The sequence below is a fragment of the Drosophila ficusphila genome, unplaced genomic scaffold (assembly GCF_018152265.1).
Source record: "Drosophila ficusphila isolate 14025-0441.05 unplaced genomic scaffold, ASM1815226v1 contig_791, whole genome shotgun sequence".
Classification (NCBI taxonomy): domain Eukaryota; kingdom Metazoa; phylum Arthropoda; class Insecta; order Diptera; family Drosophilidae; genus Drosophila; species Drosophila ficusphila.
The window spans coordinates 18,638,786-18,666,598 of NW_025064737.1; the positions used below are offsets into that span (position 1 = coordinate 18,638,786).

The window sequence follows — 27,813 nt, forward strand, 5'->3', positions numbered from 1 at the left end:
ATGTTGAAATCTTTATGAAATTAATTTAAAGCCCTTAACAAACGGATAGGAGCTAAAAAAAAGTTTAAAAATTAAGAAATAGTTAAGTTATTGAACATTAAAGTGCTTGCACGAAATAAGCTTCGACGTCAGAAGTGCCTCGTTTTTTATTTTTATTTGAAAAGTTGTTTTGTTTTTGTAGATTAGTAAATTTTTTCTTTGTCATAATAGTTAATAAAGAGTTTCTTTAAATTACTGCGTTTAAATTTTGTTGATATCTTTTCTAGTTTGGCAGCAATGTCGATTTGAAATTTTATTTTGTTCTTGCACGAAATAAGCTTCGAGCCACTGTACGTGGTAATTATGCATATATCTCAAGGGAAAAAAAAAAATTTCTACCCCCCCTTAAAAAATTTTGGACCCCCCCCTTATCAAAATCCTGGATCCGCCACTGACTCAAGCTCTTGTTTTGCATGCGCTGGAATTTTATCTAAAATTAAAATAAAATATATGACTCGATTGGTAGATTATTTTTATTTCCTTGACCCGTTTCAGTAGTATATGGGCTTTAGACTAAAAAATTTCATTTTTAAGGGTTACCAAATTATTCTTACAAGTTTTATAATAATTGTCTCTAATAGTACACTTTTTAATTTCCCCTTTAATAAAAATGTAAATTTTTTGCGTTTTTGGACACTGTTTAAATGCTTGCTAAAAACGCTCGTCCGCACACACCCACACTCTCGCACTTATACATTCACATTTACACACAGTTCTGAGCAAGCAGATTTTTTTAATTTGTTGCTTTTTTTTTGTCGCAGCAACACTTTGTTTTTGCTGCTCAAAATATGTAATTCTGATTTTCTTTTTTTGCGCTCATGATGCACGCTTTAGTGGGAGTATGAGGGAGAGAGAGACAGTTCAGATCGCCCACGCCAGTTTATCAATTTGCAGTGATCTCTGCTGACAATTAAAAAAGTGAATAATATTTATAAGACCAGCAGATGGAATTGAAACTACTCTCGATTTTCATTATTTGCCATATTTTGCGGTGTTATCAGTTGGGAGAGCAGCAACAAAAAAAAAACAGGCTGCGTCAGGCACTTGGCGCTCTCTTTCTCGCACTCTTCGGGGTTCTCCCAGTGCGTCGGCGTTGGCGTCGACGCTGCGTCTGCGCTGACGTCGGCGTCGCTGCCGCCTGTTGCCGCCTCCGTTCAGTTTGTTTTTGACTCTCTATCACTCCAATTCATGTTCATGTTAAAATGTCCATACAAAATCAACTAAAAATTGTGTTTATGTTCAAATGCCCATACAAATTCCTCTCGAAACTGTGTTCATGTTAACTAACAGCACTCGAACTCACGTTCATGTTAACGGGCGGCGCAGCTGACGTCACTGGATCTGAAATCGTTCATACGCCGCGTTCGCGTTCGTTTAGTTTGTTGTCGACCGTCTTCTCTTTCGGGCAGCGTGCAGTGCGCTACGGTAGATGTGATTTGAGCGAATAATTTAATAACAAAAATACTAAACACTTTGCAAGCCAAGCAAAGTCAAAGTGTGTGAGTGCAATAGCAACCAAATCAAAAGATCTTCGCGCGCGTTATATAGTTAAAACTGCCAAAAACCTAGCAAGAAACGGTTAAGAACCTGAGGAAGCCAAAATCTCTACACAAAATCCATCATAAAACCACAAAAATCTCCTCAAACATCGCGTGTGAGCCTGTGCATGTGTTTGTGTTTGTGTGCGATCCGTCGGCCTTTTTTCGGTTGTCTCGTTTCGCGTCTTATAAGCCGGGCTAAACCGATCCCGAATCTCTCTCCTTGAGTTGTTCCTTTCGGTTTTGTCTTTGTCCCGGGCACGTAATCCCTCTCTCCCCCTAATCAACCTGCTGATCCCACCGGAGGGTTAAACCATATACACCGTAGTGTAAAACAGTGAGCGAGAAAGAGAGGCCGAGAGATAGTTATCGCTGCTCCCGACTTCATCAAGATTGTGCGCCTAATTTGAAGCTGTAATTAATTTGGATACCCTAATAAAAACCCAACCAAAAGACGGAATCCAGGGTCCAGAGCCCAAATCGAGAACCCAGAATCACCCGCCTTTCCGTCTTCAAGGGGCGCTATTTTATTGCCCCGCACCGGTAAGAAAAGCAAAGTGAAGTGTTGAAAAACAGTAGTTCAAGTATTAGTTTTTGTTTTTTTGTTCTCTACACTCGAAATAAAAGTTTTAATTTACCAAATGTATTCTTAACTTTCGAAAAACAATCTCTTTGAAGGAATATAAACTTGCATTAGTTCGACCGATTTATTTGATTAATCATTTTGAGTTGGTAATTTCTCAGTTATCATATTTAAGAATTTTATTTCTGGCTGCATTCGGGGCAAATAGTATGTGAATTTTTATTCATAGTGTATGTAAACCCTTTTTGTGTTGGTGTTGCCTGTTTTCTTGAATGAATCTAGGAAAAAACTGGTTTGGCTACCGAGCGATCTGCCGATCTCGCGATCGCGCCTCGATTCAGGATTGCTGCCTCTATAAACTCGTTGTTGGCCAACAGAATTTGAATTGGTTTTCTACCTCTTCATAGCCAAGCTAGTTACCCGCGTGTGTGTGTGTGTGTTTTAGCCTGTGTGGGGCACTTCCACAACCCTTGTGGGAAACCGATCGAAATTACTACTGTTCCTTTTACAGCTTCCGGTGCCGCAAATGAGCTTCGGTTGCCCCTCGATTACGTTTCGGACCACCGATTTAAAGGGTTTTGTAATCGAGAATGTGTGAACGCTTTGGTGAGAGACAAGAATGTGGAACAACGATCGCATTAGACAATTAAGTATCAATAAAAAGATACGGAACCCTTGAACACAGAAAATCAAAGAGGTTTCATGCAATCTATAATTGGGATTTTCCTGTCTGCACTTTGAGTTACCTGCAACGGTTCGAAAAGGATTATATTGTTGGGTATTTAAATCAAAGTACTTATTACAAGATGGCAATTTTTGGTTTGTGGATCCCATACAATATTTAAAAACAATACTTTCCCCATTGCAGCTGTGTATTTTGTAGCTCTTAAGATAAGTTGTAGATCCTTAAGGCTTTATATAAATACATACCTCTTAAATTGCAACAAATTACGCAAGGGAATGATAAGAAATAATTGCCATAATCGATAATTTGATGTGTGACGATCGTTGGATCATAATTGAGCCCAGTTCTTCCCCCCTCTCGCTCTCTCTCTCTGTCTCTCCTTCTGTTTGTACAACTCTCTCCCTCTTTTTTTAAGACCAGTTCAAGATCCTTTTCCATAAATACCCACAGACAATTACAGTTCAGTGGATCTTCGGGCTGGTTCGTTGCCCCATGCCACGTTAAACCGGGATTCTGTGCCCGGACCGATGCTAAAAGTATCAACCTGCTGCAGACAGGCCGAGATCAAGATCGATCCCATGACAAGACGGCACACAGATACTCCGCACCGACACACACTCCCTTACGAACTGCGACTGCGACAGATAGAACACATGTGCACAGGCAGGCATTTCGAGGATCATCAGCGGATCGGAGATCCCTTCTTTCCAGCGAAGAAAGGGCCCAGGCGCTGGGAAAAAAAAAGAAAAAGAAAAGAGCAGCGACTAAATGTGTATTCTACCGTTACGTACACACTGAAAAATTGCACCCCTATTTGTTGCTGTTTCTGTTGTGGCTCCTGTTGTTGTTGTTGTTATTGCTGTTGTTGTAGTCGTCTGGCCGAGGAGTGTGCACCATATCGAAAGATCATATTCGTTTACAATCTGTTCTTTAAAGCATCTGCTGTGCACAGACTCCTCCGAACCAAAACTCGGACTCCCAGACTCAGACACACAATGTTGGTCCACTTACTTTTCGGCCCTCCCAAAAAATTTTGCTCTTTTCCAGGGAAAACATATGCTCCGATTTTCGATTCGTGTGGTTTTTTGTTGTCGCCCTCTCTCTTGGATTTTTTTTTTCGGTTATCTACGTGTCTGGGCGATAAGGTTTGTTTTCAGATAGGTAGGCGGCGATTGGGACTCATTTTTGGCACCATGCCGAATGGTTTCCAGTGGTCTGCTCTGCACTCCAAACGTTGCGAATCGAACTCACTCTTCAAACCCATTAATTGTTTTCATTTAAGTCATTTGCTAACTAGATTTTTTACTATGGTGAAGAGAGGAATTTACTTAGATAAGAGAATTTTTTTTAACTGACTGCAAAACGTGCCATTCGCTTGAAAAAATATTTGGGATTGATAACCTGCCAAGTAAGGTTGAATTGATTGACTCAATAAACCAAATTTAATCTCTTAAAGGCAAAATATTTTTGGTTTTCCCAATTTAGATTTGATTCTTAAAAAATTTAGCTAATAAACGAAATTTCTCTCATTTGTTTGTTTAACTTGTACTTTTATTTCCTGACCCCCAATAAATTCATTCATTATTATTTTCTCAAAGGTGCAAAAATTGTTCAAAGACAAATTTGCTACGAGCGATAGAAAATATTCTTTTTGTAAACCAAGAAATCAATTAGACTTGCCAAAAGTTGCCAATTATCTTGGCCAATTTTATGCGTCAATAAATTATTTTCGTGTGAAAAGTGCACTTAGTATTGCTACCATATTCAAAATCATATACAGTCTCGATCTATATATATCCACAACCGAAAATGCATATAGATTGTGTGCAGATTTAGTAATGTTGTTGCGGTTTCTGTTATTGCTGTTCTACATTGAATTGATTGCACTGGGGCGGCAGGCAAAACTAAGAGGCGCGAAATAAATCAACTTTTTGTAGAGCGCGCAGAGCATTTCGCGGCTGCAGTCGCTGATTTTATTATCCATTTAAATGTTGATTAACTTAAATTCGTTTTTAGTGCACTCACTTGATCTGCACACTCAAAAAATATCTACATATATATGTATATCTATGTAGTTATATCTGTTTTTGTGGACGTGAATACATAACTGTGCTCAGCTGGGGCGTTTCAGTTGGCCAGCAACGACCACGGACAAAAAAATCAGCAAATCAAATCGAAATTGATTTCGCAAGAGCAAAAGCTGAAATTTATGCAACGGATTTTCATGATGGTGTTGCCCTAGGCAAATGGGGTATTCTGCCTTCTGGAGATTCGGTTCTATATCAACCTTTTACCATGTACAAAGTTATTCTAATTGCAAAACAGTTTCAGTTCTGTCCTCTGAAAAATTAACAAACCTGTTGTTGATAAATACAGTACTTGAGAATCTTTAATAAAATCGAAGCCTTAACGATAATCGGTATTCCCCCTTTTCATCGCTTTATTTTTACTCAGTTTTATTCAGTGTGAATATGGCTAAATTTCTTCAACCCATACGGACTTAAATATATACCGCAGATTTACATTTGTGTATGTACATGGCTGATAAGACGGCTAGATAACTGTTGGCCACTCACACACACATACATACTTAAAGAGTGAGGGAGACGGACTTTGGCGAAATCGTCACCGAAGCGACGACAGTATCTACACATTTGCATAACGTATCTAATTAGGCAGCCAGTGCTCAAAGATACTCCTCAGAAATCGTTCTAGATATATGCATACATATGTGGGGGACGTAAAAGATATGGAATAATATAACTAGAACGTCCTACGAACTTTAGGATTACACTTAGTTTACACAATACCATACAACTATAGTTTAATTAATCTTACAATTCAGTTTTGTCTTGAGATTATCGTTTGTTTGTCCTCCTGTTTTTTAGGTTAAAGCCTTTTCTCTTTTCTTATCTCTATGTTGTTTTTATCACCCAAAACAAATTTAATGTAAATATCATATTAAAGCGTAATTACTCGACATTATCGCGGGTCCGTGTTATTTATAGTGGCTTCTGGTGGAGCAAGTTGGAGCACCCTCATGCTGCTCTGCTCTTCTCCTCTCAAAGGCTTATCCAACTCACTTCCGTTGATAAAACTGCCTAAGAATTATTGTTATTCGTTTTGAATTTGAATGTGCTCCGTATAAAAACATATTTAATTCAAAAGATTGACAAATGGAGGACAAGCTCTTGCATATTGTTATCATGAATTGAAAGTGATTTAAGAAGAACAGAATGTTACTGAAATACTTTTATTTGCTAAAGAACTTTACTTGAAAAACTCTAATTAATATTATGGGAATGTCCCCCTTCTAAAGCCAAGGGACTTAGTACACTAATTGGGCAACATATAGGGAATAAAACCTAAAAAAAACCTGTGTGATCTTCCTGCTCGATCTCGTTGTGGCGTCACTTCAAAGTAACTTTTCGTGTTTCCTTTGAAAGTCACATCACATCGCTCCATGATCATCAACCGCTGCTTGGCCAGGGCAAATATTTGAGAACTCGAAAGAGAACGAAACCCATTAGAAATATATTTAGAAAATTGAAACCCTTTGACTTGGTCTTGGGTCTCTATCCTCCCCATATGATGGATGCTGTGCTGTGTAAACAAAATAAAAGCGTGCTCATATGCAAACTGCGGCGTCGGCTCCTTTTGTTGTGGTCGGTTTTAAAGGTGGCGGACGCTTTTGATGTTGCACTGACTGTCGGCTAAGAGAAAAAAAAAAGTGTCATAATTCCTTGAGTCAACAATGTTGGAGGACTGGGCCGTGAAAGAGGTGCGAACGCCGGAGTGGGAGGTGCCAACGAGGACCAATAAAGCCAGAGGAAACAAGCCAATAATTGAGCGATAATTAAGACACCTCACACCCATTCCGCAGTATAATAATTGCAGAGATTTGTTTATTGAACCAGCCAGCTAATTGTTTCTTTTATTGTTTCGTTCGCCCCTCTAGATGCCTGCGCAATATGGAATTGGCGATTTGTAAAACAGATCTGTCTGCCTCGAAATTTATGCTGCCGCCCGCCTTGCCCCCATCCGCGGCGATTGGAAACTCATCGGCGGTCGCTGCAACGGCTAGCTCCTTCCTCGACAAGGCGGCCCAAGAGCTCTTCCACCACGCACACCTGTTCAAAACGCCGGCCAGCAGCCACCACAGTTCGGTGGGCACTCCGTCGATCCACAACGGTACCAACAATAGCAGCAGCCAATCGGGCCAAAACAGCAACATGAGGCTCAAGAGGAACCGCAAAGTCACATTTCTGCCCAGCCTAGTTGAGGTGAGTAAAGGAATTTTCGAAACTAGATTAGGCTGTAATTTTGTAAATTGATCGTCCAGTGGGCGTTGTGCATAATCAACAGAAATCTATGGAGTCATTGATTTTACTGAACGGAACATTCTTTGGATTCCATATTCCGTTTGATGGCTTTTTAATAAAAGGTTTATAATCTAAGTTATTTCCTTGCAAAAATAATAAGGAGTAATATTTCTCAAACAACCTTTAACCTAGATATTCCTTGCCTCCTAATAATCATAAGTATTATAATTCAATTTAAGATTGGTAAAAGCTCCTCGCTTGGCTCATTTAAAACTAGGTAGCCGCGACTGCACGTCGCTGATCGATGGCTGCATAAATCTATAATTTCTATATATAACTACGTATAAGTGAATTTGCTGATCAAGTGATCGATAGCCTGTCCATCGGTTTCTAAAGCCAGTTTGACAGGCACTGCAGTTGGAGCCCCAATGACAGCGAGATCCCCCTTTCAAATGCAGATCACGTAGAGCGCATTCTAAATTTGGTAGACCAAACAAAACGCAATTATTATGTATTATGCTTTGCATCGTTTTATTCGCAATTATTAGCACCCTACTTTTGCGGGTGACTCTAAGGCAAAACAGAATTTGGGGAATAATCTTCTGCTGATCATGGGAGTATTCAAAGTGAGGGTGTAGCTGATTCGGTTGCATTCCTTTGGAATCTTTTGTGTAAACCATCTTTTGTTTATTTTGCTATAAAAGCCATAAGCGTGCCACTTGGCTCATTGGCTTGTGACGCATCTGAATAGACGAAAGGCCTGATCAAAATTTGTAATAAGTTGTTACGCCTTGAAAAATACGCAATCGTCCAAAAAAAAGTCAAACAACCAACAATGGGACCCATGATCGTAAGGCTTCCTCGGTTGCAGTTCCCTTTTCCTCAGCACCTTTTCTTTTATCTCTTTAAATACCATTTTCAAAAGGTAATAATAAGATGGAAACGTTTTATAATGATCAGAATACCTTATTTGTCACGCTCTTGATACAGAATTAATTGATTTATTTTTTAAAAAATCATAAAAAATAAAAAATTATATAAAATCGAATTTAAGAGGCCTTAGGTCAACTTCCCTATCTTATTTCTCAATTATTTCGGTATATATCCCTGCAAAACCAAGGGTGATTGATTCTTCGGCTATCAAAGTCAGTTCTGCTCATTTTTTCCCACTCTCTCCGGATTCTTTGTGTCCTATATGAACTTGACGACCGGTGACAGGTCCCGAGTGAAGGCATTTGACACATCGCCTGCGGTAAGCATATCCGTTGGCCCGCCGAGCCGTTGACCACTTTCATCCGGTCTTTCGGGGCCAACAGCCTGACCCCAAGCCTGATCCCTTCCCCGTCAACGTAAAAACCTACAAAGAAAAAAAGAAAAACCCCAAAAAGGACATGCGCATGCTCAGTCGCTTGGAAAATGCAGCCAGGTAATCCGATCTAGAGTGTCTGGCCTCAGAGGATCCAAGTTTTGGGTTTCCATTTCCCCCCGCCACGTAACTGAAGACTTGTGGATCGTAGAGCCAGAAATTGGGTTCCAAATCAAATTGTGAATTTGGCTGGGGATTCGCCCAGAAATTGATTACGATATTTACAGAGCATTTCGTTTGACTACGCTGACCTCCATTATCATTAAGCGACCCGCAGTCTCCCCTTCGCCAGTGTTCTTCTGTGTTTGCGAGTCAAACGTACAATTCAATTTATTAGAACGCGTGATGATCGGACCCATGGAACTCTCTGCGTTCGCCATCACATTGGGGCAGTCCACTGTCAATTGCCGGCAATCTATGCCGCGACTTGGCGCTATTGTAGCTCTGATTGTTGTGCCCGAGTCTCAGTTTTACGTTACACTCTCTCTTCCGAACGAGGGGAGCACACACATTTTGTAATTGGGTAAAAGTGGCTTGTTTATAAATATGTACAACACAATCATGAATGCCTTGTTGACTGTGGCGCATTCTGGTTCGGTTCGGAGGAAAGGGGGCTGAGGGGAAAGAACACCTCTTTGGGGAAAAATAAAAGATGCAAATGGATTCGGGGGGGAACGTTCTGGGCAAGGAATAACAAACAGAAGTGATGGATTGATCGGGCTTAATATATTGCTTTCTAATTAACAACTAAATGCGGAGATTAACATCTGTAAATGATTCTTCAAAACGTCAATCAAGGCAGAGTTGGAATCTGGGAAAATAATTTAGTCAATTCCTAAAAATTAGCTGCCTTCAAAAACATTTGAATATATTACAATATCGTCATTTATTTTATAAACAACAATTTTCTTTTTGGCGCATTTAGAATGAGAATATAAGTTCATGAACACAAAAAATATAACAATATAATATATCAATCTTATAATATCCTTATATTTACAGTCAAAAAACATTTTCATCAAGGAGGAGCCGATCCACGGATCTCACCATCGAGAACTCTTCAGTTTGTCGGATAACTCAGATCAAGATTCGTTGGGTAAGTGAAATCCCCGCAATAATAAAACCAACATAATGTGCGAATTGTTTACACTGGCCAAGCGACAACCCATTTTGCCATATCGGTTTCGAATTCTTTTATAACTATTTTTCTTGCCTTTTCTCTTCATATTTTTTGTTTGTTGAATGGCATTTCGAGGTCTGGCGAGTTCTGATAACAGATTTCCAAGAAATGGTATAATTGAAGAGCAAAATGTTGTTGAAGAGCAAATGTTCAACAATTATACTTGCGTGGCGTTATGGCCGTATCTTGACTCATATAAGTTTTGTGTGTGTATATCTTATGTATATTAGTCAGCTAGATTATCATTGTTTATATACGTTCTGCCTTAATCAGAAATTCCAATAATTGTGGAAAAGAAACTTCTTAGAATAAACAAAATTGTTTGTTGATTATGAAAAACGATGATAATATGTTCATTTTAGTATTTGTTACTTATTATACTTCAATAAAAACCCTAATTAAATGTTGTGTGGACCTTATCGAATTAGTCACCGAAGGATATATTGTATTCGTTGCAACCGACCGATATATGGTTGGTTGTTTTTGCGACTTTATTATTATTTTTTGAACCGAGCGATAAAATGAGACAGAGAGTGAGCAAAAAAGCGAGCCAAATAATTTGGCGATAAGATAAGCTAACAAAAGCATGTAGCTGGAATAAAAAAACGCAAATAAAAAGAAACAAAGCCAAAGAAAGATATTTGGCCAGTGTGTGGGATCGTTTGTTAAAGCATATCATCCTGTGTATTTATAATAATATAGTAAACGGAATATACATAATTCCCAAGCATTCGCATAGTTGGGTTCATATTTCAGTGAAAAGTCACGTCGTTTGTTTCCGGTGGGCCCGGCCCCTTCGGTTCCTGAACAACTCCCCACCAAAAACCCCCCGGCAGAGTGCCAAGCGAACTTACACTTACACAGACTCATTCAGCCAGTCCCTCCCGCACTCATTCACTCACTCACCCATTCATTCATTCATTCATTCATTTGCTCCTTTAAATGCCCCTCTAAAAAAACGAGATCTGTGCGCGCGGAATACATTTGCATTTGAAATACTCGAAATAAATATATCTCAAAATGTGCAGCACTACCTTGTTCCCTCCGCTGCTGCTGTCAATCAGGCAATACGTCAGTCATTCACTCACTCACTCTGTCAACTCGTCGTATACGTAATGTGACAAAACATCGTTGTCGCTGCTGCTGCTGCCGCTGCTGTTGTTGTTGGTTTTTGTTGCTTTTCTTATGGCATGTGTCTAGTATATTTTATCTATTATTTCACACACAGCCGGGGCAGAAAGAGATTTCATGTATCGGACAACGTTTTATGGTAATTTGTTATGCATCTTTTGCCCTCTTGTTCGCGAAGCGAGAACAATGTACAAAATATGTGTTAATAATGGGAATTTCTCGGTTTTTTCGGATAGCGCTTAGGCGATATCGTAAGCTCGATGTTGAAATTGAAACCAGACTTGATATCACTCTGCACTTATTTATTTCTATATATTGTTTAAAACTTTAAGGAATTTTTAATGATTAGGAAAGAACTTTGGTTGTTATTACCATTTTAGCTTAAATGGGATTTGCACAGAAAACTAAGAATTTTTAAAAAATTTAATTTAATACATTCCCATTCTTTAAATGCATTTAAGTATGTATCTCAGTAGCTTAGTATCTCATTCATGGCAATCATCGAAAACAATGCACTGCCATCTGTCTAAATCGCAGGGATTGAAAAGATTTTAACGCTGTTTAATGTTTATAAAAACAAATAACACAAATTTCGTCGGGGATTCAGTTTTTTGCTGAAGGCAGCAGAGCAGTCGCCGAAAGAAAAGAAACCCGAAAACGTAAAAAGTATTTATGTATTTATGTCTTATCGCTGCGTAGAGATCAACAAAGCGCAAACAATTTCAATGTCAACGCAAACCCAAGACTAAAGTCAGTGCCCAACTAAATATACAAATGTGTAGTGTACAAAAGGGTGGACCTAAATTGGATGTAAAAAAACAGATCCGAATTTACTCCGAGAATGAATCACTCATACGTAATGGTGACCCAAGCTAAGAACTTAAAACTTAAATATTTTACCTTTTCGATTGCTTTGCTATATTTTTTTATACTCATGTATATTTTGATAGTACATATAAACAATTAATATTATATTACGCACTCTTTTGTATGTTCCGAGAGCTGACCTTTTACTGGTCCACCCTGCGGAGCCTACATAGTGGTATGTACATATGTACAATCCTACGTACCTCTGCATGTATTTAGACATATGTATGTGGGACCCAGGCGAGTCCCTTACTGAAAACGACTGGCAGCCTGAACTTTTCGCTCGTCGCTAGAAGATCGCGGCCATTAAATGGCAACAGAAACAAAAAATAAATATAAAATCACAAAAACTAAAACAAAAAGGCAGAAAAAACATGCAAAAACGGCGACAACTGCGCAGATGCTGAATGGAAAATGGGGATGGCACATAAAAAAAGGGGGAACATCGCGGGCCAAAAGAAGCAGAGAAAGATCGAGGGCCAGGCACGTAAATTTAGTTTACATTATGGGGACGAAAGATACACTTTGCATAAAAATTGATTTAAAATAAAAAATCATTCTTGTTTTTGAATTATTTTTAAAAACTAATAAACAAGATAACTTTACTTTAAATAAAAAATGTTTCTCAAGTTAAACAAATTTTTTAAGCTTTAAAATTTGCAAATTTCGATCTGTATTCCAAGTGTACGCAAAAGGCTGCCCTTATTTTAATTATATGCGCACACAGATACACGGGCACACGCACACTTGAACGCCTTAATCATCTCTCATTAATCATAAACTTTGAAAATAACAAGAAATAAAACGAAACGAACGAAACGAAACAATAAATAAAGCAAATTAAATTTTTGCTTATTAAATATGTGCGCTATGATTTGTAAAAAAAATATAAAAATTTAGGTTCTCAGAGACAGATCCCCACCAAAAGAGCGAGGGAGAATATTCAAGAGAGAGCCTGCTGCCGATGTTGGCGGCGACGTCGACTGCGCGATCCCCACAACTTTCATTCATTTTGGCGCTCGTTTCATTCATCCCCGCGCAGTCGGCGTCGCTGTCAGCGGCGCTGCTCCCCAGCGCTCTCTGGGGCTCTCTTTTTGGGGCTGGTTCCTCTCTCTCTCTCGAAGAAACACGTTCGTTTTCATTCATACTCGCCAGGCAACCAAAAAAAAAAGCAAAAAACTAGCTGGTTCTCGAAAAAAAGCAAAGAAAACTAAAAAAAAATTAAAATGCAGTTGATGAATGGGGGGAATGAAAATGGGAATCAAAAGCCAACGACGAGTGTATCTTTTTGCTGTTGTCTCCCTTTCTCCCTCGGGGTTTTGTTGTTGCTGTTGTTGTTGTTGTTTCCTCTGTCATTGGGGCTTGTTGTTTGTTTCCTTCCTTTTTTGCGTGTGCCTGCAACCCTCTCTCTTCCTCTTCTTCCTTCTTTTCTTCGTCTTTTTCTAGGCTGGTTCCTGCAAACCGGCTTCTTTCTCTTCTTCTTTTCTCAGGCTTTGTCTTTTGGGGCTCCTCTTTTATCATCGCTCCAGCTTCTCCCTCATTCTCTTCCCCTCTGTCGCTGCTTTTTCTCTGCCCGTGGGCGCGTCGCTGACTTTGGCTTGAAGTCCAAATGCAGTCGTTGTTGCCTTTTTATACCCTGTTTTTAAGAGTGTTTTAGTTAAAAGAAGGCGTTGGTTACTAATTAAAAATCCGCAATAGAAAAGCTAAAAGCTACTAAAAAATCAAAATACTGAAGGTCTGCGGAGTATCTTAAGTAACTTTTGTTCTGTTCTTATTTAGGCAGTTTTTACATACCAATAAGAGTATCACAAATTCAACTCCAGAAAATTGTAGTTTATCCCAATTTTGTTTTTATTGCTTTTGTGTATTTATTTTGATTTTTAGCTGTTCGCTCTTGGACCAACTTCTTATTTATTCATAATTTGAACTCCCCCTTTCCAATCCCCTCCCCTTCCACTCCACGCACAATTTGTGGGCAGCTGCTGCAAATGGAAAAATGGAAAACTGGAAAACGAGTTGCCAACACACACTTGCTCGTGTTTCTGATTTAAGTTTTTTGTTTTAATTTCAGTTTTTTGTTACCTTTCAAATTTCTTGTTCACAGATCTTTTTTCCCGTCTTCTGCGGTTGTCGTTGGTTTTTTTTTGGGGTTTTGTTTTTTTGGTTCGTGGAACTGCTGCGTTAACAACTTTTGTTGTTGTTTTTGTTGCTGTAGTTCTGCTGCTTCTACAATTTTTCATTCATTCATATTCAGAGACATGTGTGTATGTAGATTTGTGCGTTTGTAGTTGGATATATCGCCTGTTTTATATTTCATATGCACGCCACTTTGTACTCACTTACTATTTGTGATTTTCGTTTTGTTTGCTTATTTTTCTTTGCCTTTTTATTGTTACTTTTTTCCCCCAGTCTGTCTTTTGCCTTTCGGCGGTTTTTCGCCTGATTCTGCTTTATTCATTCATAAATTTTTACAGCCCGACGTTGATTTTTGTTGTTGTTTCGCCTGGAATTAATTGCTCGCGAACTTTTTGATTCATTTGAATTGAGGCCTTTATGGCGGTATAATTTGGTGCATAATTTCATTCGTTTTAGCCACTTCAAGATCTCATCTTTGAGAAGGGGAGTTTTTCTTTGGCGAAAAATATGTGCATTTTCCCTCACTTTAACACAAAGATCCTATGAATTATTAAAATGTATGGTTTTTTAATCAAGCTTTTTATTCAAGTACTGCTTTTAATTATTCCTAAGTGCAGATTATTCCACGTTAATAAAATATTTTGATTAATTTTTTTCGGTGCAGATATTCAAATATGTAAATCGCTTACAAAAGACAAACAGACTTTATCTAATCACGTTCCCTCAACGTTTCTATTTTCATGTTCATTCATCCACACAAAAAAAAAAAAAACAATGTTATCAAAACAAAAGCGCTTTTCTCTCTTTTATTTTTATTTTTTGGACTGTGTACAACGGATGTGACTAAATTGAGTGCATCCCATGGACAAATTAGCAGCATTTATTGTAATAGCGTAGTTGTTGTTCCTTGGGATTTTCAAGTTGTAATAAAGCCCAGTCCGTGGCTAATCAGCACGCTCCGAGAGTTGTAATGCCGAGAAGAAAGGGGGAAAAAGATCAGCAGAAAAAATAAAGTCATAAACAACTGACCCAGCACAATAATCAGGGTGAACTTATCAGGCAACCCTCTTACGCGTGCGACCTTCACCAATTTGAACTTTGCCGAACTAAACTCACTTTTTTTTCGCTCCCAATAAGCAAAACCCAAGAAATAACCAACGAGGTAAACGAAGAACAGAGGAGAACAAATATTTGTGACTGGCTGATAAGGGCCCTCGTTATCGGAGTTGGTGGGGTGATATTGGGGGGAATGGGGAGCAGGCACTCCAATATTATAATGCACTTAGCCTACACCTTGAAACATTGGGCCACAGAGACACAGGAATAATTTTAAAAGTGTTGCCAAGGTAACAATGGGTAGTTAACTTACTAAAATTGAAAACCGTAAGACATTGCGTTTTGCTTTTACACTTGGTTAAATTGATTAGAATATAATTTTTATTTTAAAGTTAGTGCTCAACAAAGCGATATCTCTTAAATAAAAACAATAATTTAATCAGGTCTTTTGATTTTACCCCAAAGTATTTGTTTAATTAATTTGTTGGCTCCTAATTTATTCATCTTACTTATTATCTACATATTTCCTACACTCTTTGAAGGCGGCATCTTGCGGCGAGTAGCTGTCAGAAAATTTGTATTGCCTACCTAGAAGCGTAGTTAACAAAAAGTTTTTTGAAAATTTGTTGCATATCATAGGGCTCGAAATTAGTTTGAAAATAAATGATCAAAATTATGATTTTTTTTATTTTAATAATAAAAAATATTTTGGTATATCGCTATAGTATAAACAAAAGTATACAATATTTTAACCAAAAGGCAGACATAGATACGTATTTCAGTACAAGAAGTATATAACCTTCAGATCACATGAAAACCAACAAAGTACGCATTTAATTTATGGACTGCCTCGGACAAAAAATCGAAGACATTTTTTGCCAAGCCTTAAAAGTAAAGCGTATTAAAAAGAAACTTCAACGCGTGCCATCAACTAATTATCTTATAATCTAGCCAAAATGAATAAAAAGCGAATTTTGAAAAACCACTTATGACCATTTCGGGAGCGATTCAATTAATCATAAACGCCAAATATGGACCAAAAATACATATATCAGTGGAGAAAAGGAAACCGAAATGCCATTAGGAAATGCTGCAAGACGCGACGAACAAATATGAATCAATTAATGCAACAAAAGGCAACCTGTCCGCAAAAAAAAAAAAACAAAAAACGCAGGCAACGAGAAACTAAAGCAACTCACACAGAAACTCGCATCCAGATTAGATGTGTGGATGTTGGGGCAACAAATTGCGGCAATGGAAACCCGTTCTTGGGACAGCTTCAATTGCATTTTATGATTTACCAACCCGAACGAACGAACAGCCGCAGCACTCGAGCAATTGATAATGCAATCGATGAAAAATTGAATCATACAGGATCTCGATCCATATAAATATGTTTTCTTTTTGGCCAGAAGAAGACGAAGGGGATGGAGAAGGAGGCGGCTGTTGGCCATTGGGAACACCTGCCTTGTCATAATGATTGTGTCTGCACAATTTTCCAGTTGCCTGCCCCCGGCCCGAGTTTCAAAGTTTTCCAGAAGGAGTGTGCGTTCTATCCGATCGATCGATCCGGCGATCGGAGTCCGATGATCATCAATTGAAGCGTGTCCACCTGGGCTCTCTAGTGCTCCATATCTTCCGCCTTCCGCCATCAGCCAACCGCCTTTTCTGTCTGTTGGCCAATTTAACGCTGCTACCCCTTTGGCCAATTGATAATTTAACGCTTCAATTGGCCCAAAAAACGAAGCGAGCTGCCTAAAACAAAAGGGGCAGTATATGTGAATTGGCCCATTGCCCTTTTGGTTTGAAGACCCTATTTTCTGCCATGTCATAATTTTTTCAGCGTTTTAAATTAAAGTTTTTTTTTTCGACTTTTGGTTCACATAATGCCTAATGGGTTTTTGGGTCTTAATGCCTTTTCTGCAATTGTCATTTGAATTAAAAGCCATTTCGTTGCGCTACTTTTAACTTTGGTGGGGGAACTCTTAACTAAGTCTATTGCTGATCCTATTAAATGGGTCTTACATTAGAAAATAAAGTGACAAAGTCTATCAATTGGAACCGTTTGTCATAAGTCCATTAAAAAAGGTATAAGACCCTTTGTTAACTGAGTTTGAAATTATGTTTTAAATGGGTATTTATGTATTGTTGATTGTGATCTATTAACTTGATATATTTGTTATCTTAATTGATGTGAGTGCCAATAGTTTCTGATACAATACCATAACTTTTAAAGAAGAAGCTCTTTTGATTTGTGAGCTGATCCAAGCTAATCAAAGTCTGCTCAAATGGCAAACCATATATAACATCTTCATTGGAGATCCTCCACTGTTCGTTCAGCTCCCCAACTCTTTAGACCGCTCAACTTATTGGCCAGAAATGTCGGCACTGGCGCTTTTGTGTCTATTCCAACCGAAAATTCTCTAAACAAAAACAATCGATAAATTTCCAAAGAAGATTGCTGCAAGTGGCCGAGTGGCTCGGTGGTTCGGTGGTGCGGGAGGCGGTGGTTCTAGCGCCATTCGCACAGTGGGTTACCTTTGATCCGGGCGCAATTTATCAACGGATTTTATTGAGTGTTTTCGTTGCTCGCCTGCATTTGAAATCCTCGCCGCCTGATGCTGACCATAACACCCGCAATCGAATCGCTTCGCACTGAATCGGATCAATATCTCTATATCGGAATTTGTGCGAGAATCGGTGACTGGATCGTGAATTTGTATATACAAGAGGGAATATATTTATATAAGTAGGTGCAGTGGTGGACAAAAGTTTAGGGAAATGTTTCAAAGAAACTTAAAGTAGAGATTCAGTGACAAGAAAATATTAGATATTTGTTGAGATCTAAAAACATGAATTTGTATATGCAAGAGGGAATATATTTATATAAGTAGGAACAGTGGTGAAAAAAGTATAGGAAAATGTTTTAAAGAAACTTAAAGAAAAGATATAGTGACATGTAAATATTGTATTCATTGAGATCCAAAAAGACTAAGAAAAGGTATCGAAATAAAACACAGATTCCAAATGTTCTTAGTTCTAAATTTCTTAAAAGATTCACTAAAGTAATCGTATAAATAGATTTAAGATCTCAAAGATAAATTCTTCTAGCAGCTATAGTAATGCCCCGCAATGTACTCTTGATTTTGTATATTGTGCGCCTAGGATCGGAAGTTAATTTATTCGAGGGTTAAGCATTTAGTTTTGTTTATTTGAAGCCCGCAAGATTTGTGGCTCTCCACATAAATTTGTTTGTCAATGCACCTTTCTTTTGGGCACCGCCCCCTCTCTCCCCTTGCTCCCCTCTCTCCCCCTTCCCCCAATTCCTCAATTGAGCCTATTATATCGTTCCTTAATTTGGTACCGCTGGCTGTTGAAATCCATTTAGTTATATATTTTAATTGCGTTCGGTTCATTTGTTTAGGTAGCAGGTAGCAAGCAGCATCGCGCTGAGGAGTGTGAAAACTGTGTGTGTGCTTGTTGCAACTGCTGCAAGATCGAGGGGGAATGGGAATCACCAGGCTGTACTTGGACCGCTTTTCTTAGCCACGGCTAATGCCAACAAACACTCGACTCGATCGCACGCAAGCTGCAACTGCGAGCAGGTGAAACTTTTGCCGATCCATAGTCAAAAGGGGGTTTTCAGGTGTTTTGGGGGAGTGAGCAGTTGGGGAGTTGGTTGGTCGGTTGGTCCGTCGGTTGGTTTGTTGGTTGGTAGCAGTTTGAACAGCTGACCAAACCGCTTTTGTGTCGGCATTAAAACATAAAACTGGTTGACTCTCTATGGGTCCTGCTTTCGACTGGGGTCTCCTCCCTCGAGCCCACGGCTCTACCCCTTTTTATTTTCTGCCAGGTATCTCTCTATTAAAAATAGTCTAATGATCAATGCTATGGGCCTTGTCGTTGCACTCGCAATATGAGAAGTTCTTAAATCCTTGGGGGAAAAACATTTGTAGAAGAAGTAAGAGTGCAAAGCTCTTACGTGAAATCAAAAACTGTAAATGATTCTAAAATAATATCATAACAATAAATATTAAATCAAATAACTTCAACCCACTTTCAATTAATTATTTTATGTGTTCTTAAAATAAGAAACAAATAAGTTAATGATTTTCAAAGGATTAAATGAGTTACAGAGATCGGTTTTCTGTAGTAGATATTATGGTAATTTAAATCGTATTTGAGACTTAAAAACTCCCTATATCTTTATACTTATAAGCTCTTCTCCTCAGTGTATTTTATGCAAATGGATGAGGCCTAAACGGCGAGCAGGAAGGCGAGTCTAGGGTCCAGTTTTAGCATCCTCACGATGATCAGTGCGGTTCTAGGGCTGGCAGGCCAGGTGCTAAGATAAAACCGGGGCAAAACCGGGGGGAAATCGGGGTGATGGAAGCTGCAGATCGGGAAGTCAATCCAGTTGTTCACCCCGGCGTGGGCTTATTACCAACAACAAATTGCATCTTCATTTCGAACTGCGCAGTCCGGGGGGAAAAAGAGTTATCACCATGACCCCATGGGTTCGGATTCGGATTCGAATGCCCCAACCACAACATTTCGTATCTCAGCAATTATGTGGCGGACAATTAAGTTAATGCCGTGTGGGCTTCCTTGTGGCGCCAGTCGTTTGGTATCTTATTTAAAAAACAATTAATATTTTGCCTCTTTTGGGCCTTTTAATTCCGTTTTTATCATCTGGCACGCAGCGGGATGGCTAAAAGTGCCTTCCGTCACACATTTCGTGGGGGCCATTTTCGAAAATTCAGTTATCAATTAATGGCCAAATATATTTGTTCAAATAAAAACAAAATGCCGAAAACGTCGAGACAAAATGTTTTTACAGCTTCTGATACATTTGATTTCCATTCATTTCGATGCGTTTCGTTTGCGGTGTCTTAATTTATTCAAAGCCGTTACCAAATGGATACTTAAGGCCACCACTCGATTGAGATAATAACATCTTATGGCAGTTCTATTTGGTCGGATCTTAAGTTGGAGGTTTCTACTTAGTCGGTTTTAATCTTTGCCCCTGGAGTGTGTGAAAGCTATTGAAACTAAATCTGGGAAATGGGATATTTTATTTAATTGAAAATTGGAAATTAAGAGGTTTATAGTTTAAAGTTGAGTTTGAATAAGTTTAAGAAAAGCTTGATATCTCTGATTCCCAAACTTAAATGTTCTGTTCCCTTAATGCAATTCTTCAATAACAGTTCCCAGTAATTCATTTCATTTCTGTAGTAATAATCTCGTAGTGAAGTAAAATCCATTGGATAAATTTCCCCTTTGAGAATGCAGGCCAGCGATCTTCTCTCCGCTTTATTATCATTCTACTCGCGGTTCGTAATGAATAATTATTGCTAATTAAAAATGAATTTATGAATGTGTTTCTGTCGCTGTTGCAGTCACTCTCCTATCAATTAAATTGATTTGACTTGGACCTGTTTTGAGGAATAGAAATTTGTGCCTTGCCAACAGGAGATTAGTTGCCTGGGGGTTAATCTTTTGAATAATATACGATATTTGTGTGCCGAGATGCGTCACCAAACAGCCAGTTTACTGCGATAAAGAGCAAAAACAAATTTCATTCATGATTCAAGATAGGCAGGCTTCGCATTTGCGAGTATCTGGCTGTATGCATATATATACGAGTGCGGAGCTATAACGTATATGGACTATAATCTATCTGCATGGCAGGCACACAAACAAAAGATACTTGCACACATGAAGCATATTTAATTTGAGGCAAACTAGCAATGATTAGGAACATCCGGTTTACTAACCGAAAAACCAACCGAACGAGCGACCAAACGAATCAGCGGAGCCAACGAATCCAACCGGGCTGTCCAGGCATCCCATTCCCATTGAACAGTAGCCAAACTGAGAGAAAAGACCCTAGGAGATTGTGAATTACCGAAATACAAAAGGAGATAAAAAAAAATATTAATTTAAATAAATTAAAATAAAATGATTATTGAAGTAATAGCGTCTGGAATCATGAATGAAACTTTTTATTTTAAAGCTTTTTGTATTCTTATCTTCTAAGTAATTTTTTACTGCTTCCCAAAACCAAAAAAGATGATGGTGTCATATTTTTATCTTCAAAGTGATTTTTGTTCTGGTTCCCAAAACCAAAAGAGATGCAGGTGACATCATCTCTCAAGCGTTTATTTGAAACATTAAAGAGTTTTGTTTTGGTAATTCCTCCTCAATTGTAATTATGATATTTAACATAAATTTTCCATCATTAAAGTTTAGTATTGAAAGCTGTTGTATTTTCTCTCAGTGCTGTGTGCGACACTAGTCCCATTCAACTTGATTCGTTCTTACGAGTATATGTCTACGCCATCGTCATCATCATCATCATCGCCATCGTCATGATCATCATGCGGCATCGGCAGAAGAGGAGGCTTCTTCATCATCGTCTCTTTCAACTGTTGATGGTGAACGTTGTTCGTTGTTCAGTTGTTCTTGTTTTTGTTGTTGTTTTCTGGACGAGTGTGGGGTGCCTCCGTTGGACAGTGGAAGCGCCATCCGTCGAGGCCAAGCCTCTTCAGAGAGTCTTTGGTTCTGGACATAAAGCAGCATAAAGCAGATAATAATGTTGTTCTTGTTGTCCGGCTGTTGGGATGCTGTGAAATCTTCTGTTTGGAGTTTGAATTGTGTGTAATTTGTTTGCTGGCTACTGCTCGGCTACTGTATTTTCCATCGCTGCAGCGAGCAAGCCCCCGACTTTTGCCTGAACATCTCCACACGATCGTTCCACGGAGATGGGGATTCTTCAAGATGTGGAGCTCTCGAGCGAAGGGGTTTTCAGGAGGGGAAGTGGAGATCTCTTTGTTTGTTGTAAGCCGCGACAATCGACGGCAGCTTTAGCTTCTCTTTGGGGGCCAACCGCTGATCCGATCGGCATCCGATCGTTCGTGTTTATCTTGCGCTTTAAAATGTGAAGTCTCTCTCTCTGCGTCGAACTCCTTGCCCCATGGATACACTCGTATCTTCTGGCCGCTTCCTTTCGGTGCTTCATTAGAGCTAGGGGGATTCTTCTTTGGTTACGCTCAATTATTGATATTCATATTGGTAAATTAAATTAAATTGGAGTTGGGAGCTTTTAAACTGGCTTATAGCCGCAGGAGATTAATGCTCTTGGGGTCCTTATGCCTTTTTATATGTTTAAATTATCAGGTAGACCGTATGTACTTAGCTTTGAGTTGATTGACTTTGCTGATTGATTTCTTAAAAGGAAGTTTTAATAGATTGAGGTAAAGCATGTTTAATAGAGCAATTATAGTTTGTTATGTAATTATTGAATATTATTTATCCAAAGGTTTTTGATCTACACAAGATCTTATGAATATATTTTTTATTGACATCTCCAACGGTTGATCCAAATTTTGTAAAACAAATCTTATTTCCTTTTGCCCTAAATAAAAATGATAGCTAATCCCGTTGAGTATCCAAATTAAGTTGTTTTTATTATTTCCCAGCAAGTTCCGTTTCTTTGCAAAATAAAAATCCCGCTTTAGAATACCTAACTCGATAATCTTTGCGTATTTCCGATCTCATTGGGTGACTGACCCTATTAATTATGGAAGAAATAACCCCATATGCCGCTTCCCATTGATATCTGCATATCTAATTTATGCGTAAACTATTGATTTGATTAAGAGGAACTTGTGAAAATATCAAACCGAACTTCCCATAGCAATTAAAAGCCAATTAAGTCGATATCATCCCATCATAATCGAGGCGAACATTTGCCAATACACGCAGAACGAACTAGTTTTGAGTTTTGTTTGTTTTTGTTTCTTTTTTTTTTTGCTTTTGATTCAGTTACAAGTTTCTTTGGGTCGGCCAGTTTTCTACACATTCATTGATTAAAACAAATTGATAATTAATAACTTCGATGGGCGCAGACAGGTAAGAAGAAAAACAACGAAACAAAAAAAAAAAAATCGAGTGGAGACGGAGAAACTAGTTTGGCCCGGAAACATATCCTGTGTCCATTAACTGTTTTACGTGCTTGACAAACTTCCGCAGTGAGATAAAAAAAAGAGTTTGCTTCAGTTTTTTTTTTTTATTTTTTCTCAACCCACTCGGCTTCCTTTGCCGTTGCAGTTGAGGCTTGTGTTGTTGTTGTTTTAGTTGTTGTTGCTGCTGCGGATGCTGCAAATAGGTTGAAGCTTGGGTCTGGCCTGTCCCGCCACGTCCCGTCTGAAAAAAACCCCACTTGACCACTCGACCACTGGAGTTGCAGTTTTCTAAGCTGATTTGAATGTCAGATACAGATGCATGGCGGCATGGGGCAGCAACTTTCGCATTTCATTTCATGGCTCCCCACCACATCATTCACTTAGCCTCGCTTTGCTCTGCTCAATATCTGGCCAGTTGATCGGCTCCCCCAGCTTTAATGCTCCAAACACACTCCAAACTGACTCCAAACACCAAACACCGAACACCAATCCCCAACTGCGAGTGCAACTCGAAGAGCTCCCAAAACCCGAAAAGAAAAAGTTGCATGCGTTTCTGCCATGACTTTTTTGCATTGCTTGTTTTCTTATCATTTGATACCCTTTTGAATTTCTACAAAGAAGTTCTCTTTTAGTTGCATAAATACATTTAATATTTAATTTACATATATAAATACTATGTATTATATATAAGAAAGTATACAAATTCCAAAAATATTCATACTAATAAATTAACGTATTTCCATTCATAATCTACTTGAGTGTTTGACATTTATGAATCACTACTTTTTATATTATGAATACATATTATTATTATTATTATCAGCTTAGTTCATTAATAGCAGAACACAATTAATCATTTGTTTTGAACTTTTGCAATGCATATCCTTAAATAAGGGTATCCTCCATTCGAAACTTTCCTTTCTGGCATGGAAATTTGCTGCGTTTGTTTTAAGTTTTTTCTCACATTGACCGGATGAGCAGCTGCTGGGGATCAGGTGAGGATGAATATAATAACATAAACCCCAATATCAACAACGGCAGCGACGGCCGATCGATCGAATGAACGAGCCAAACTGACGAAACCAGTTTCCATTGAGAAAACTGGTGAATTGTCCGCGGGGCAAAAAAAAGTGGGGTGGTGGCTGCCAAAGAAGGGGGAGGAGGAGGTGGTGGAGCACAGGGGTCTCCACCGGCCACTACATGAATTAATCACTTCGTTTGTAGTGGACCGATGGGGAGCGGGAGCTCCCTCCAGTTCCTCCGATTCAAAGCGATCAAATCCGATCCAATCCGAGCGAGAAGTAAAGAGAAGAGAAGAGAAGTGAGGAGGAGCAGTGGAGCGGGTGGACCTGTGGAAAAACCAGCATGTGCGGATGTGGATGTGCGAGTTTTCCAGATCAACGGATCTCCCTCTGTGTGAATGGAACCATGTGTGTGCCAGTGTGTGTTTTTCTGTGTGTTTGAGCGTGCCAAGATTTTATGAATGAAATGATCGACAGCTGAATTGCAAAATCGTTAAACAACGATACAAAAACAAAAAAAATCTCAAGATTTTTGTTGGTGCTCTGGGTGTCCATTGATCCAACAGGTCGTCCATCGTATCGAAACCGATCATCATCATCAACCGATGATCATAATCATCATCGGCAACGACAACATCATCATTATCATCGATCGACGTCAACATAGCGCCGATGGAAATCTAATTTCTCTTAATTATAATGCCAGCGATCTTTGCAGACTTAATGAGTGTTGATTAAAAATTTGTTGTTGTTTTTGTTTCCCAATGATTTGGACCGAGATTTATGGCCATGCATATAAAGATTTATATACACACAAATATATACTACACGTATATAGCCATAGATTTATTTGTGATTTCCTTCGCTGTCAATTGATAGTTTGGCTGTTGTTTAGATTTGGCAAAGATTTGATGGGAGTTCGTTACGGAAAGACCTGATCCATTGGCCAGTCGATTAATCAATCAATCGGTCAATCGACTCAGCATTACACCTTTTTGATTGAAAAGTTGAGTTGGGTGGAGAATATGGATTGTGGAAAAAAAAATACAATTTGATTCGAAATTTCATCACAAAAACAATGTTTTTAGATAAGCACTATTGAAATGGTTTTGCAAATTGCATCATTAAAAGATTAGATTAGCAGCTATTGTTTCGTCAGTTATTAGTAGTATGACCTAAACTTAATGCTCAGCTCAGATCTACAATCACTTGCCTAAGCATTTCCTTTCATAAAGCACCCATAACATATCTTTCCGAAGCGATATAGGGTTATATATAGAGTGCCGCTGATTGCACTTCAAACAGTTGCCAAAGAGTCTGTTTGATATCAGACATTCGGCGGTGCCTTCCGTTGCAGGCGGCATGTTGCACGTTCCTCCACTTGTTTCACACCTTTCGGGAATTATCTCCCCGAAACCCCGAAACACCACACCCACACCCACAACTCACGAGTGCAATGGCAACAAACACGGGAGTCGAGCTCTTTGATCTTTGATCCAAAAGAAAACCCCAACCCCTTCTCCCGCAACAAAGCCGATCCACAACCCCAGAAATAATACTCATAATTAGTGAAAGAGGGCGCAGGAAGAACAATAGAATCGAAGGCATATAGATAACCCCCACAGATCATAAAGTTCGATCTTTGTGGGATATTTTTTCAAAATTTCATTAGGGCCTTTTCCTTTTTGTCGTTTGATGTTTTCCCCCAAAAACGGAAAATAAACAATGTTTGCATTCGGAATTTATTGTGCCAAAAAAATAAGAACTGCGTACATATAAATCGGTTTTGGATATTATCGTCGTTCGAGATATCGTACATATATTTCGGTACTATGTTTGTTTTGTTTGTAAACATTGACAAGTTCCGCTGAAGTTGCGATTGCAGTAGCTGAAACTTGGAAAATTGGAAAATGGTAAATGGAAAACTGAAGATGCCGCGCTGTCTGTTTCGGTTTCTCTCAGCTTTTGTGGGCTGTTTCTGCTGTTTGTGTTCTTTAATGTCTGGGCGTTGTTTTTCTTGTTGAAACAAAATACCCATAAAAATTTGAAAAACATCAATATTTTTTGTTGCTTTTGTTTTTTGCTGCCTTGAATTTGGCTTCCTTGGAGCATATTAAAAATGAATTTATTTGCTTTTAGCCAGAATCGGAATATCGGAGCGGTGAACACAGAGCAAGCGGGCAATTTAGGTATCTGGGACATGCGATTGATCTCAGTTCCGTTTGGCATTGTCTTGCCTCTCGTTCTCGCTCCAAGTGTCGCTCTCCCTCTCTCGCTCGCACTCCCCCCAAATGTGAGAGTTTTCGTTTGATCATCAAGTTTATGGCTCGGAATTGCTATTGGGGATTTCCACCACCGATTGACTTTGGCCTGTCGATATAAATTGTATTCTCCTGTTGATCGTTTGCTAAATAAACATTTTTACACGCTGTGCGAGTTTAGATGGGAAAAAAACAACCACAGAAACCGGCAAACGTTTCTCACTTTCGAGTCAAATAATTGCGGCGATAAAGTTATGTCGGAAATATATATTTTCTGCTGGAAATTCGGATATTCTTGGAATTGCATTTTGAGCTGAACATTTCGTAGAACATTGGGTAAAACATATTTTCATCAGCAGGTTTTTGGATAAATCAAATTACATTGTTATCGTATACCTACAGCTATATCGAAATAATAAACGAGAAGATAATACCGACTGCACTCTTGACATTTTTTTAAAAAAGGCGGTCGTCACATGCTGAACTTCTTGATCGAAATCTCCCCACCACACATAAAGCTCGGTCAATTTACTTGAATCGTTGTGAACTATGAAGGCTGATTTATCATTATGAATAAATGCAATTAGACAAAGTGTCTGTCCGTGTCCGCCCACCATCAATTTAGGGAACAATTAAACAAGAGATCTCGAAAAGAAGCATGGTGAATTGGTTTTGTGTGAGAGATTTCCATGGGCTAATTGAATCAAATTAAAATTGAAAGAACTCTGCTTGGCGACACAACAAAAAAAAAAAACAAAATATCCGCAAACAAAATATTCTAAAAAACAATTAATTCGCTTAGAAAATAAATGTATTAAAACACAAAAAAAAAGGAATATAAAAATATATTTATATTTCCGTTGGGGCTCAACAAGACTGATAACTCATTCTGTCCTTATCATGGTTTGGACAACCTGCAGCATCGGCATTTCGAAGTGATTTTAAAAACCATTCCTCCTCAGAAACTCAACGCGTAAAGTACTCGCAATTTATAGTTGGCAAAAAACAAAATGCCCCCCTTGAAATTAAATTTCGAGCGTTTGCATATTTCCCACGACACAGATTTTGGTAAGTCCTTGATCGTCTGGAGATTGTGAGGGGAAAGAAGTGAAGTGGAGTGGAGTGGGGGCGGTCTAAAGCCGCCAAAGAACTCGACAAGTCGGACATGACCCCAGCAAGGAGGGTATGCCGTCTTCTCGAGGATCATTAGCAGGTAAAAGCTGCTGGACGCAGACTTATTGTCCTCAATAAACCTTCTTCAAGTCTGTGTGTATTAGTGTTTGTGTAATTCGAGTCCTTTGAACATCCCATTAATGCAAAAAAACATTGAAATATGTTTGCATATGGACCTGTATTCGAATCTGTCAAAATAACACAGCGAACAATTCAAGTTCAAGTGCGTGGGAATTTTATTTTCTGCGAATTTCGCTTTCTGCAGGGATGTGAACAAAAGAACTTTAAATGGGTTATAAATGTGAGCGATTGTGTTGTGTATAACATTTTAAAATTTCAAATAAGAATAAGTTTTATTTATCGCCGATGTTAATTTTCATTAAAGGTTATAGATATATTCTTTGGAATTTAATTGCTTTGTAGAAATTTCACTCTCCTGATTTCGGGATTAAATTCCCCCATTTGCACCCTTAGTCCCCTTCAAATA

The 27,813-nt window shown here is 38.7% G+C and overlaps 1 protein-coding gene across 1 annotated transcript in view; it reads left to right on the top strand.

Annotated features, from left to right (window-relative positions):
• The first annotated feature begins 1,401 nt into the window (after nt 1-1,401).
• Nucleotides 1,402-27,813, top strand: part of LOC108091635 (ETS-like protein pointed) — a 57,079-nt gene continuing 30,667 nt past the window's right edge. The window contains exons 1-3 of the mRNA XM_017190932.2: nt 1,402-2,120; nt 6,804-7,128; nt 9,536-9,629. Of these exons, the coding sequence (XP_017046421.1) occupies nt 6,817-7,128; nt 9,536-9,629 (406 nt within the window). The 5' untranslated portion in view covers nt 1,402-2,120; nt 6,804-6,816. The remainder of the gene's footprint in view (nt 2,121-6,803; nt 7,129-9,535; nt 9,630-27,813) is intronic.